We start from the raw sequence: 12596 nt of genomic DNA, 5'->3' as shown, positions 1-12596 counted from the left end.
TGTGTTAGTCCTGGAGCTCACAATTGCTTTCACAAGTTGATTCCACATTTTTAGCTATTCTCATGACTGAAATGTATTTCAGCATTCAAAGAAGATTTCAATACTTGGACACTAGAGCTTTTTTCCTCCAAAAAGCTATGAGTTAAAGCCTTGAAAAAATTTGCTCCAGGGAGACACAATCCTGCCTCCAGGATCATTCAGTGATCCAAAGTCAGCTTCATATTTCCCTTGTGACCATTCCCTCGTAATGCTGAGTATTTAACAAGTAATGGGCTACTGGTCTCTTTTAAAAAAAATTGAGAGGCAGAAAAACACATACACACAGTGACATAGACGCACAAAGATGTCCCTTCCATTGATTCAGTCCCCAAATGTTCACAACAGCAAAGCCTGGCCCAAGACCAGGTCCAGGAGCCAGGAACACAATCAGGTCTCCCACAAGGATGGAAAGAACCCAATTACTTGAGCCATCTCTGCTTCCCTGGGTCTGCATTAACAAAAAGCTGGAGTCAGAAGCCAGAGCTGAGCACTGAACTCAGTCACTCTGGTACAGAATGTGGCTGTCTTAGCCACTAGGCTAAACTGCTGCTCTGCTCACATGATTTTTAAACAAATACCCTAAATTGGCTGCATTTCTTTTGAATACTGAATTTTTTGTGTATGCCATTTCTTCTAAATTTCTAAGCATATATATTTTCCATAACTATGAAATTTGCTGAAAAACTTGTACTTTTTGTGTTGGATTTATTATGCTTTTCTGATTCCTCTTTAATTATCTGTATGTGGCTAAACCCAGGATGCGCACAGCTCAAATTTGCAGAGACAGTTTAAATCGTACATTCCTCTCTCAGGTGTCTTTCAAAATGTGTTGACAAAGCAAGAGATCAGTCTGATTCTTGAAATGAGGCATATGTTCAATTTCACTTCCTAAGATGTTTCTATGGGTAAACTAAAGATGAAAACAATTACTGGATATAAAATGCACAAATAGACCATTTTGAAGAAATTGAAAGGAACAGGAGGAAACAGTTGGCTAAACAAGTAACTGAATTGGAATTTAAACACTGAAATCAATATGACTCAAAGAGGAAGCTGAGGAAATCTGCTAAAGAGGAAGAGCAAGATAGTAGTAACAGGCTGGTGCCACGGCTCACTAGGCTAATCCTCCGCCTGCGGCGCCAGCACTCTGGGTTCTAGTCCCGGTTGGGGCGCCGGTTCTGTCCCGGTTGCCCCTCTTCCAGGCCAGCTCTCTGCTGTGGCCCGGGAGGGCAGTTGAGGATGGCCCAAGTGCTTGGGCTCTGCACCCGCGTGGGAGACCAGGAGGAAGCACCTGGCTCCTGGCTTTGGACTGGCACATGACCGTAGCAGCCATTTAGGGGTGAACCAACGGAAGGAAGACCTTTCTCTCTGTCTCTCTCGCTAACTCTACCTGTCAAAAAAAAAAAAAAAAAAGATAGTAGTAAAAGTGGCAGTCAAGATGAATGGTTGGGCCAGCGCCATGGCTCACTTGGCTAATGCTCCGCCTGTGGTGCCAGCACCCCAGGTTCTAGTCCCAGTTGGGGCACCAGATTCTGTCCCAGTTGCTCCTCTTCCAGCCCAGCTCTCTGCTGTGGCCCAGGAGTGCAGTGGAGGATGGCCCAAGTGCTTGGGCCCTGCACCCACATGGGAGACCAAGAGGAAGCACCTGGTTCCTGGCTTCAGATCGGTGCAGCACGCCAGCTGTGGTGGCCATTTTGGGGGTGAACCAACAGAAAAGGAAGACCTTTCTCTCTGTCTCTCTCTTTCTCACTGTCTAACTCTGCCTTGTCAAAAAAAATTAAAAAATGAATGGTTTATATAAATGACAATTACTTATAAGTCACAAGACTCCCCTGCAAGCATCTAAAGAAATCTAAAAGTTCTGTTCTGGTTAGGGTTATCCCAGAAGCCTAGCACTCAGCACAGTGCAAATAAGTCATACCTTCAGCAGCTTGGAAACAACAGGCTCATAAGTGATGGAAGTCGCAGCAAGCAATGAGCAGGTGTTCCAATCCGGGGACAGGCCCCCAAGTCCCTGGAGAAAGGGCTGTCTAAGCAGGAGAACTACCTTCTGCTGGGAGACTCTTACACCTCTGTGCTTTCTCCAGAATTCCAGCTGAAGAGACGAAGAAGAGTTTAGTCTGCTGAATTCAGTTACCAAATGGAAAGTGTAAGCAAGGAGCAGTATCATACAATGAATAGGAAAGAATGCAAACATTTAATGAAAGGGAACAGGGGACTTTAGGAGACATCAAAACCACAGAGAAATTAAGTACAGAACATGTCCCAAAGTGATAATAATTGAAACTAAAAGTAACCAGAATATAGACTTTTAAAATAGGCCTCATGCATTCCTGAATATGATAGCTGATTTGCAGCCACAACATAAGAACTAGGGAGGGTCATTTTCAGATGACTATTTCCAATCTTTGAGAAGCCAGGGAGTCCCAGGGGAAAACAATTTAATTGATATTTAATTTATAAAAGCAACGAATGAGTCTACAAATGAGCTGCCGAAGAGTCACCTTACTAATAACAGATCATGCTGTAAACTCCTAAAAGATAAGAAAGCACGTGGAATTTGTGCAATACTAAAGTGTAATACTGTAAGATATATACCCTGTTCTGTGTTTTTTAAAATCACAGCACATTTTATAAGGCCTTTTTACAGTGCGTATGCCTGGATTCCTTCCTGGAGTGTCTCAAACATGCTCCGTGAGAAACGGGGAGGAGGGTCCGGTTGTCTTGCGGACTCGTTTCCCAGCGAGCAGCACCCACACTCATCCAGATGGAGAGATTTTCCAGTCCTCTCCTTCTTTGCCAGGTTGTGGTTTGGTAGCCTTTTCCTACTGTTTACCGTGACGACTTTCCGGGCGAAAGGAGGGGACACCAAACGGAGAGGTGATTTCCGCCTCTGCACAGTGGCTGGGGGAGTTCCGGCTCAGGTGGGAGTCCTCCTGCTCACCCTTAGGTAAGGACGAGCCTGAGCCCCATGGCTGTGATGACCACAGTCCACCTGGGGAGCTCTGTGGGGGAATTTGGAGGCTCTTAGCAACAGAATTACTGTTTCTCCTCTTAGTTTTATTTCATAAAATCCTAAAATGCACGAAGATTGAGAACCAGAAGGGATCTTCACACTATGTTGACAAACCTTCACCTTATCAAAGGAGTAACACCAATTCCTCTAGTCCTGGGGCCAGTCCTCACTCCTTCCAGTTCCTGTTCCACTGCATTGCTTTCTTTGCAACTGCTCACAGGGCTTGAGCCAGGTGCTTGCTCTGTCTCCCTGGGCTGCTGGATTTTAGAGATTCTTGGACTCCAACTCTCTCCAGTGATGCCAGGCTCTTTAAGGTCACAGAGAGAACCATCACCGCCCCAGAATGATATCACTGTATTTTGCTGGGGCCCAGGCTGGTCCCAGGGATCCAACTCTGCCTGGCTTAAGTTCTTTTCTTTAAGCACTCAGCTCAAGCCCTGGTCTCTCCCAAGCCACCAATGTCAACCATCTCCCCCATATCAAAAATTGGCCAAAGCCATTAGGATACTTTCTACTGTGTGAGTTTGGACTCTCAGCAGCCTTATCTGCAGAACAGGCATAAAAACAATATACTGCCTTTTAAACCCTATAGGATTATTATAAGCAAAAACAAGCATTTTTAAACATTAGAGACACTGGAATTAATGTTTGAATATCATTACCCACCCAACTGAGAAGGACAAATGGGCTAAACATGATTGTTGAGGGGACACACCTACAGAGGAGTCCAAACACCTAGGATACTGCTAACATCTCAAAGCCTGACCTCAGACAATTGTCAGACTCACATCATTCAGACCCTAATGAATGGCTGTGCTCATGAATTCCAGGGAAAAGCGAGCTGTCCTCTTTTCATTTGTGTTGAAAGTTTCGAATCTCCTGCAACTGCAACTTACAGCTCTTTGCTTCCTCCATGTGATCTCTAACACTCCAGGCCCACAAAGCCATTGTTTTCGACAAACCAACCAGGGAGAAGGTACAGACAAAAAGAACCCCGGAGGAGGAGAACAAAGGGCAGAAATGGACACTGGAGAAGCTGCCCAGGGACTGCCCACTGATCTGCTGCAGGTGCGAATCCCCTGCACTCTCTGCATCCCTCCAATTTTGTGCTGCCCCTCACAGCCCTGGAAGACCTTAGTGGGATGCTGAGTCTTGCACACAGTGCCTGCTGCAACCTTCTGGGAATCTCTACTGTGCTCCCCTGGATTCCGGAGCCTGTTCTCCAAATCAGGCTTGGCCTCTCCCTCTAATAAGATATGCATCTAAGGGGGACATGGGACTATTGATTTTTTTTTCCCCATCAAGTGTGAGCTGCTGCATTTCATTATTTCAAATCTCACCGGCAAGGAGCCCTGACATCAGCCTGGTTCATGCACTGTGGAGTTGATAGATGTGGCAGGAATGCCTGCAGCTACCTGAGAGGCCGTGCCCCACACTCCCATGCCTTGGGCAGTTTGGCTCCTGGAGGAAAGTGCTGCAGGCCCAGGTCCTGCCTGGCCACCACCCTCTCGATTCAGGTGTGCAGCAAGGATCCCAGAATCTGCAGCCAAAGCCTAGCCAGCTTTGCAGTAAGCCAGAGGTGGGATTTGTTTCATGGTTTGTAAAAAGTTGTGACATGTTTCTTCCAAATGCCCAGCCAGAGACAATCCTTCCACAAGCTGCCAGAACTCATTTCACGTGAAGCGTGAAAAATCTCAAGAGCTGAGGAATGAAGAACTCCACCACAGACTAACACAAGCCACTCAAGCATTTCTAAAGACTGTTTGACCGCATCCAATGCAGCCCTCCATGTCACCTGTTGTGATTCTAATGGTTCTGACCTCACTCCATGGTGAGCCATATGCAGGTGAGACCAAGTCACAGGCTGTCCTCTGCTGGTTTTTGAGGTGAACAAAACCAACAAAAAGTCAGAAGAGGCTGAGTTAATGGCACCAGGGAGAGGGCAGCTGCAAATCCTTTTTCCCAGTTTATGCCAAATAAACACAGAATGTCACACTCCACACAGGGATGTGACTCATGGAAAGCCTTAGAAGCAGTGGCATTCTCACTGTACCCCTGATCTGTTCCCACCCAACATCCCAGTACCATTCTAGAAAGCAGGAGTAGCATCAGCATGGGATGGAACCAGTTGGAGGAGAGTTAAGTTCATTTTTAAGTCATTCTTCCAGACTCTTCAGAGAAGGACTTGCCAGAGAAAACAAGAGTTTTTTTGTTTTGTTTTGTTTTTGTTTGTTTGTTTGTTTGTTTGTTTTGACAGGCAGAGTGGACAGTGAGAGAGAGAGACAGAGAGAAAGGTCTTCCTTTTGCCGTTGGTTCACCCTCCAATGGCCACCGCGGCCGGCGCGCTGCAGGCGGCTCACCGCGCTGATCCGAAGCTAGGAGCCAGGTGCTTCTCCTGGTCTCCCATGGGGTGCAGAGCCCAAGCACTCCCTGGCCACAGCAGAGAGCTGGCCTGGAAGAGGGGCAACTGGGACAGAATCCGGCGCCCCGACCGGGACTAGAACCTGGTGTGCTGGCGCCGCAAGGCAGAGGATTAGCCTATTGAACCGCGGCGCCGGCCTACAAGAGCTTTTTAAAGCTCAGGTGTTGGAATCTCTGAGATGAGGGAAAATCAAATGGACATGTCTTGTAAGTGGCTCCTATTCATTAGCATACCCCTGTTCTGTCCATTTCCATACTGTAGAATTCCCAATTCTCCAAGTGCTTAAAACAATGTTCTCCTTTTGTCTATTGGAAGAAACCATGTTTGTGGCCTTTACTCAAAAGGCAGCTTGGATAGCTCTGCTTGTCATGCCCTTCTGCTAAGTTATTTGCTCCAAAATGCACATAGGAAAAGTCAATTTAAACTGCTGCTTTGATTTTGATCATAACCCCCAAAACAAAAAGACAGTGAGGTGTGGACATTTGGCTCAGTGGCTAAGGTGCTGTACATAACATCCACATCCCACATTGGGTTTGAGTCCGACTCCTCTCTTGATTCTATCTTCCTGCTAATGCACATCCTGGGAGACAGCATGTGATGGCTAAAGTACTTGGGTTTCTGCCACTCATGTGGGAGACTTCGACTGAATTCCCCTCTCCTGGATTTGACTTGACCCAGGCCTAGCTGTTGCGGAAGTTTGGGAAGACAATCAGCAGATGGCAGATACATCTCTATCTCTGCTGGTGAAATAAATGAAATAAATAAATAACCATTTCTAAGACATTGAGTCTTCTTGGCCCCAAACCAAGTCCTGCAATAATCCTGGCTGGCAGATTCCCAACAAGCTACACTAAAAGATGATGGCTTCCACATGCACACAGGAGTCTCCACCAGTGACACCCTCAGAAATGCCAAGTGCTGTTAAGAAGGTTCTTTGCAAGCTCATGTGTCACTTATTCTTCCCTATGCACTTGCATGAATTCGAGATGAGTAAATCAGAAGCCACTTTTCTGGAGACAGCACTCTGAGTTTGTAATAGCCTTTTTGAAGATCTTTGTGGGTGATGATAATAATAGTTATAAGGTTGAGTGGTTCATTTATCCAGGATTTTAAAACAATACTAGTCTCTGAAACCTCTTTCATAAAATTTCATTATTTCCCTATTTCACAATTTGTCCTGATCTCTCCTTTCAACCTAAGATCGTTTCCATTAACAACAAAGTCAGCTTTTGTTGTATCTAAAAGGTACTCATCTAGCTGAGTCACCTACAGAATATACCTCCTAGTCTGCATTTTCCTAATGACAACCAATAATTCATAGCAAAAATTAAGAACGGAATCCTGAACAGTTATTGAAAAACACTGGCCCAAGCAACAAAATGTCTCCCATTTGTTGATTCACTGCCCAAATACCCACCCCAGCCATTTCTTGGCCAGGTTGAAGCCAGGAACCTGAAACTTGAAGTCATCATTTGTTCCTCCAAGATGTTTTAGCAATAACTGGATCAGAAGTAGAGTAGCCAGGACTCACACCAGCACTTTAATAGAGAACTCAGGCATCCCGAGTGGTGGCTTAACCTACTGCAGCACAATACCCACCCCAATCCCTGGAATGATAGCACACATCTACTTTGGTGAAAAGTGTAGTTCATTTACCTCTCTCCAATGAGCCATCCTTAGCAACTATTGGCATCGGAATTTCTAACCAATTGAACTCCAGTAGTTTTCAAAGGGAAAGAGAGTGTTCATGGGGGTGTTTGTAAATGAAGAGGGTGCTTATAAGAATGGGAAAAGGTGCTGGCATGTAGTGAGCTGGGTGGGCAGGGTAGGAAATAACTTGCAATGCTCAGGATGCCCCACACAGTGAAGACTTTACCCCCCACCCCAAAAATGATAGTGCTTCCACTGAAAAATACTTACTACCGAAAAACTAAAGATGAGACAATACAGGCAAAATAATTTCAATAAACAGGTCAAAGAGATGAGCAATCCAAAATCAGTTAGGGGAGTGGGTATGGTGCCAAAACACTTTAAGCCTCCACATGGCATGCCCACATCCCAGATCAGAGTGCCCAGGTTTAAGTCTTGCTTCAGCTTCCAATACATATTTCTGCTAATATACCTGGGAGGTAGCAGGTGATGGTCCCAGTACTTGGGTTCTTGCCACACACATGGGAGTCCTTGATGAAGTTCCTGACTCATGCTCTTAGCCTAGCACATGTACACAGGCAGCTTGGATAGCTTCTACTAAGTTATTTGCTCCAAAATGCACATAGGAAAAGTCCATTTAAACTGCTGATTTTGATCATGACCCCCAAAACAAAAAGACAGTGAGGTGTGGACATTCGGCTCAGTGGGTAAGGTGCTGCATATAACACATATATGTTACATATATCATATATATAATATAGCATATAATATATATGCATATATTCCATATGCATATATTATATGTATTACATAACATATAATATATATGCATATATTCCAGCTGTTGCAGACATTTGAGGAATGAACCAACAGATGGAAGATCTCTCAATCTCTTTCTCTCTCTCTCTCTCTCTCTCTCTCTGCCACTCTACCTTTCTAACAAACAAACAAACAAATAATCTTTAGAGAAAGTTATTTAGAAAATGACCAGTACCTCTTTATGGTTTCAGGTGGCTCCACACAGAAAGGAACCTGATTGGCTGAGTCCAGGGTATCCCGCAAGGCTTTGCTAATGTCCTGCAGCTGGCCAGGGGACAGCTGGCCCAGCAGGGACATCAAATCACAGCCCTGCCACTGGAGTTGCTGCTCTTGATCTGCTATTTCCTGTCGCAGCTGCTGATCTTTTGCTTCCAGCACAGACATCCTTGCTTGGAGAGATTCAATTTCTTTCTATAGAGAATGAAGAGACCAGATTTTATAAATTAACCCTGCTCATAGCAAACTGCTCCGCAGATAATGACTCATTTAAATGAGAGTCGGCCATATGCACAAGAGCCACAAAGTTCCTCATCTGAGGCAGGCAGATTTTAGGAGACTTGCTGAACTGGAAAAATGATGCCAGCTTTGTATTTCTGATGAGTTGGCATATGGAAAGGCATTCTCTCCCAAGCATTAAATGAATACGAGGAGCGAGCCAACAATTTGACTTGAAAGCCCCCAGCACATTAGTGGCTGGCTTCATCGCAGATGGAAGAGCTAGAACACAGGGCAGCAAGTGCCATGCACTTGACCCAAGAGTTAACTGCATAATACTAGCCACAGATCAAGACAAGAAAAGCAAATCATCCTTGCTTGGACTGTTCCAAAACATGAAATTTACTGTATAGAGAAATTCTTTTTACTATCACTCCTTTTTAGGTCTATAGGACTGAAGAAACAAGGAGATGCTACAAATAGTTTCATGCAGTCTGAAGTTCACAAAAATATTAAGTACATCTAATCTTCACTAAGATAGCCAACTGAAACTTACATAATCATACAGTATTATCCAATCAATGAATAAAACAAGCCACAGGTAACTGAACACCCATTGAGTGCACAGTGATATCAGATGATCACCTCACTTACCATATCATTCTGAATTTAAATTTGGACTCTTTTAATTAACATACTCCTGTGTTTCCTGCATTGGCTTCACACTGATAAGAGCACCACTGTAATCCTGAGATCCTCCCCAATTCTTATTTATCATCTCTCAGCCCCAAGTTTCCAATCACCTACAGCTTCCACTTCCTGAATACACTTTCAATGTGGGAGGGGATTTAGGGAGGATACAGTACTGAGGATCTACCACTAAGATGTTCTAAGAAAAAAAATGCTTCCATTTTCCCCACAATTCCAAGATTAAAGGATAATTGACAATGTCTGTCAACTAACTTGTTTGCAACCGCCTTGAGTTTCCAACACCTTACCCTTTTCTTTCCTTTAATTTTGTCAACTGAAGTAAAACAAAACTCTGGCATTTAGTATGGTAGGACACCAGGATGGGGAATGATTTGCAAACTTCCCTATAGAGTACATAATTTTTCTGCCTAAGATGTTGATAGTACTTTGAATGAAAAATATAGACTGTTTGGAAAACATTTTTCTCTCATCTGTAAATTGGTTATAATGCACATAATATAAAATTTAGCATCTTGAAAATTTCAGGTGTCCAGTTCTGTGGTAATATGGACATTCACATGGTTCTGCCATCATCTACCTCAGGAACTCATTTCATCTTTTTTCCCAGAAACCTTTTACTTAAGGAATAAAAGCTTCATATATTTCATAATTACAAATTTTGGAACATAGTGATTCTTCCCACTCTACCAGCCCACCCATCTACTCTGCTACCCCTCTTCCTCTTCCCTCTCCTATTCCCACTCTTATTTTTTTACTAAGATCTATTTTCAATTAGTTTATACACATATGATTAACTCTATGTTAAATAAAGAGATGAACACATAGTATGAAAAAAACTGTATTTCAACAGTTGAGACAAGGGTTGTTCAAAGTTATTGCTTTGCAAAGTGTCCATTTCACTTCTACAGATTACCTTTTAGGTTCTGTACTAGTTATCACAGGTCAGGGAGAACATATAGTATATGTCCCTTTGGGACTGGCTTATTTCACTAAGTATGATGTTTTCCAGTTTCATCCATTTTGTTTCAAGTGACCAGATTTCATTTTTTTAACCACTGTGTAGTATTCCATGATGTACATATCCCATAATTTCTTTATCCAGTTTTCAGCTGACAGGCATTTGGGTTGATTCCAGCTCTTAGCTATTGCGATTGAGCTGCAATAAACATGGGGGTATAGATAACTCTATCATAAGCTGATATCATTTCCCTTGAATAAATTCCCAAGAGTAACATAGCTGGGTCATATGGCAGGTCTATATTCAGATCTCTGAGGTATCTCCATACTGTCTTCCTTAGCGGCTTTATCAGTTTACATTCCCACCAACACAGGATTAGGGTACCTTTTTCCCCAAATTCTCGCCAGCATTTGTTGTTTATTGATTTCTGTATGAAAGCCATTCTAATGGGGTGAGGCGAAACCGCATTGCGTTTTTTTTTTTAATATTTATTTATTTTGCTTGAAAGTCAGAGTTACACAGAGAGAGGAGGGACAGAGAAAGAGAGAGACAGAGAGAGTCTTTCATCCACTGGTTCACTCCCCAGATGGCCTCAATGGCCAGAGCTGTGCCGATCTGAAGCCAGGAGCCAGGAGCTTCCTCCAGGTCTCCTATGTGGGTGCAGGGGCCCAAGGACTTGGGCCATCTTCTACTGCTTTCCCAGGCCATAGCAGAGAGCTGGATCGGAAGTGGAGAGCCGGGTCTTGAACCGGCGCCCTTATGGGATGCCAGCACCGCAGGTGGTGGCTTTACCTGCTGTGCCAGAGCGCCAGCCCCTCTCATTGTGGTTTTAATTTAAATTCCCCCGACAGCTATTGATCTTGAGCACTTTTTCGAATGTCTGTTTAGCCATCTGGATTTCCTCTTTTGATAAATGCCTGTCTAAGTCCTTTGCCCAATTCTTAACTGGGTTGTTTGTTTTGTTGTTGTGGAGTTTACTGATCTCTTTATATATTCTGGTTATTAACCCTTCATAAGTTGCATAGTTTGCAAATAATTTCTCCCATTCTGTAGGTTGCCTCTTTGCTGATTGTTTCTTTGCAGTGCAGAGCCTCTCAATTTGAATTAATCTCATTTGTCAATTTTGGCTTTGATTGCCTATGCCTCTGGGGTCTTTTCCATGAAGTCTTTGCCTGTGCACATATCTGACAGGGTTTTCCCCAATATCCTCTAATAATTTGATGGTATTGGGTCACAGATTTAGGACTTTAATCCGTTTTGAATGGATTTTTGTGTAAGGTGTAAGGTAGGGGTCTTGCTTCATTCTTCTGCATGTGAAGATCCAGTTTTCCCAGCACCATTTGTTGAAGACACTGTCATTGCTCCAGGGACTGATTTTGGCTCCTTTGTTAATATGAGTTGATTGTAGATGCTTGGATTGATTTCTGGCATGTCTATTCTGTTCCACTGGTCTATCCATCTGTTTTTTTTATTATTAGTAGTAGTAGTACCAGGCTATTTTCATTAAGACTTCCCTGTAGTATGTCTTCAAATCTGGTATTGTGATGCCTCCAGCCTTGTTTTTGTTGTATAAGATTGCTTTGGCTATTTGGGGTCTCCTGTGTTTCCATACAAATTTTGGCATCATTTTTCCTATATCTGAGAAGAATGTCCTTAGTATTTTGATTGGTGTCACATTGAATCTGTAAACTGCTTTTGGAAGAATAGACATTTTGATGATATTGACTCTTCCAATCCATGGACATGGAAGATTTTCCCATTTTTTGTATCTTCTATTTTTTCTTTAATATTTTATAATTACCATAGAGGTCTTTGACATCTTTGGTTGTCAGCCATGGCATTGTCTGTTTATACAGAGGTTGTTGATTTTTGTGCATTGATTTTATATCCTGCTACTTTACCAAACTCTTCTACGAGTTCAAATAGTCTTTTAGTGGAAGTTTTTGGATCCCCTATACATAAAATCATGTCACCTGCAAATAGGGATACTTTGACTTCCTCCTTCCCAATTTGTATCTCTTTGATTTCATTTTCTTTCCTAATGGCTCTGGTTAAAACTTCCAGGACTATATTGAATAGCAATGGTGGGAGTGGGTATCCTCATCTGGTTCCGGATCTCAGTGGGAATACTTCCAACTTTTCCCCATTCCATAGGATGCTGGCCATGGGGTTGTCATAGTTTGCCTTGACTGTGTTAAGAAATGTTCCTTCTATACCTAATTTGCTTAGAGTTTTCATCATGAAAGGGTATTGTATTTTATCAAATGCTTTCTCTGCATCTATTGAGATAATCATATGATTTTTGTTCTTCAGTTCATTAATGTGATGTATCACATTGATTGATTTGCATAAGTTGAATCATCCCTGGATATCAGGGATAAAGCCCACTTGGTCTGGGTGAATGATCCTTCTCATTGTTGGATTCAATTGGCTAGAATTTTGTTGAGGATTTTTGCATCTATGTTCATTAGAGAAATGGGCCTATAGTTCTCTTTCTCTGTTGCTTCTTTCAATTTTAGGAATTAAGGTGATGCTGGCTTCATAGA

General features: G+C 43.0%; 1 protein-coding gene across 1 annotated transcript in view; it reads right to left on the bottom strand.

Annotated features, from left to right (window-relative positions):
* The window catches only part of DISC1 (DISC1 scaffold protein), a 360091-nt gene that overhangs the window by 255427 nt on the left and 92068 nt on the right, over positions 1-12596 (bottom strand). Inside the window, exon 6 of the mRNA XM_008268257.5 lies at positions 8122-8357. Within this exon, the coding sequence (XP_008266479.2) occupies positions 8122-8357 (236 nt within the window). The remainder of the gene's footprint in view (positions 1-8121; positions 8358-12596) is intronic.

The sequence above is a fragment of the Oryctolagus cuniculus genome, chromosome 13 (genome assembly GCF_051225735.1).
Source record: "Oryctolagus cuniculus isolate XC-2025 breed Fujian yellow rabbit chromosome 13, ASM5122573v1, whole genome shotgun sequence".
In the NCBI taxonomy this organism is placed as follows: domain Eukaryota; kingdom Metazoa; phylum Chordata; class Mammalia; order Lagomorpha; family Leporidae; genus Oryctolagus; species Oryctolagus cuniculus.
Note: the sequence above shows the minus strand (reverse complement) of the source record. Positions and strands in the feature narration are given on the sequence as shown.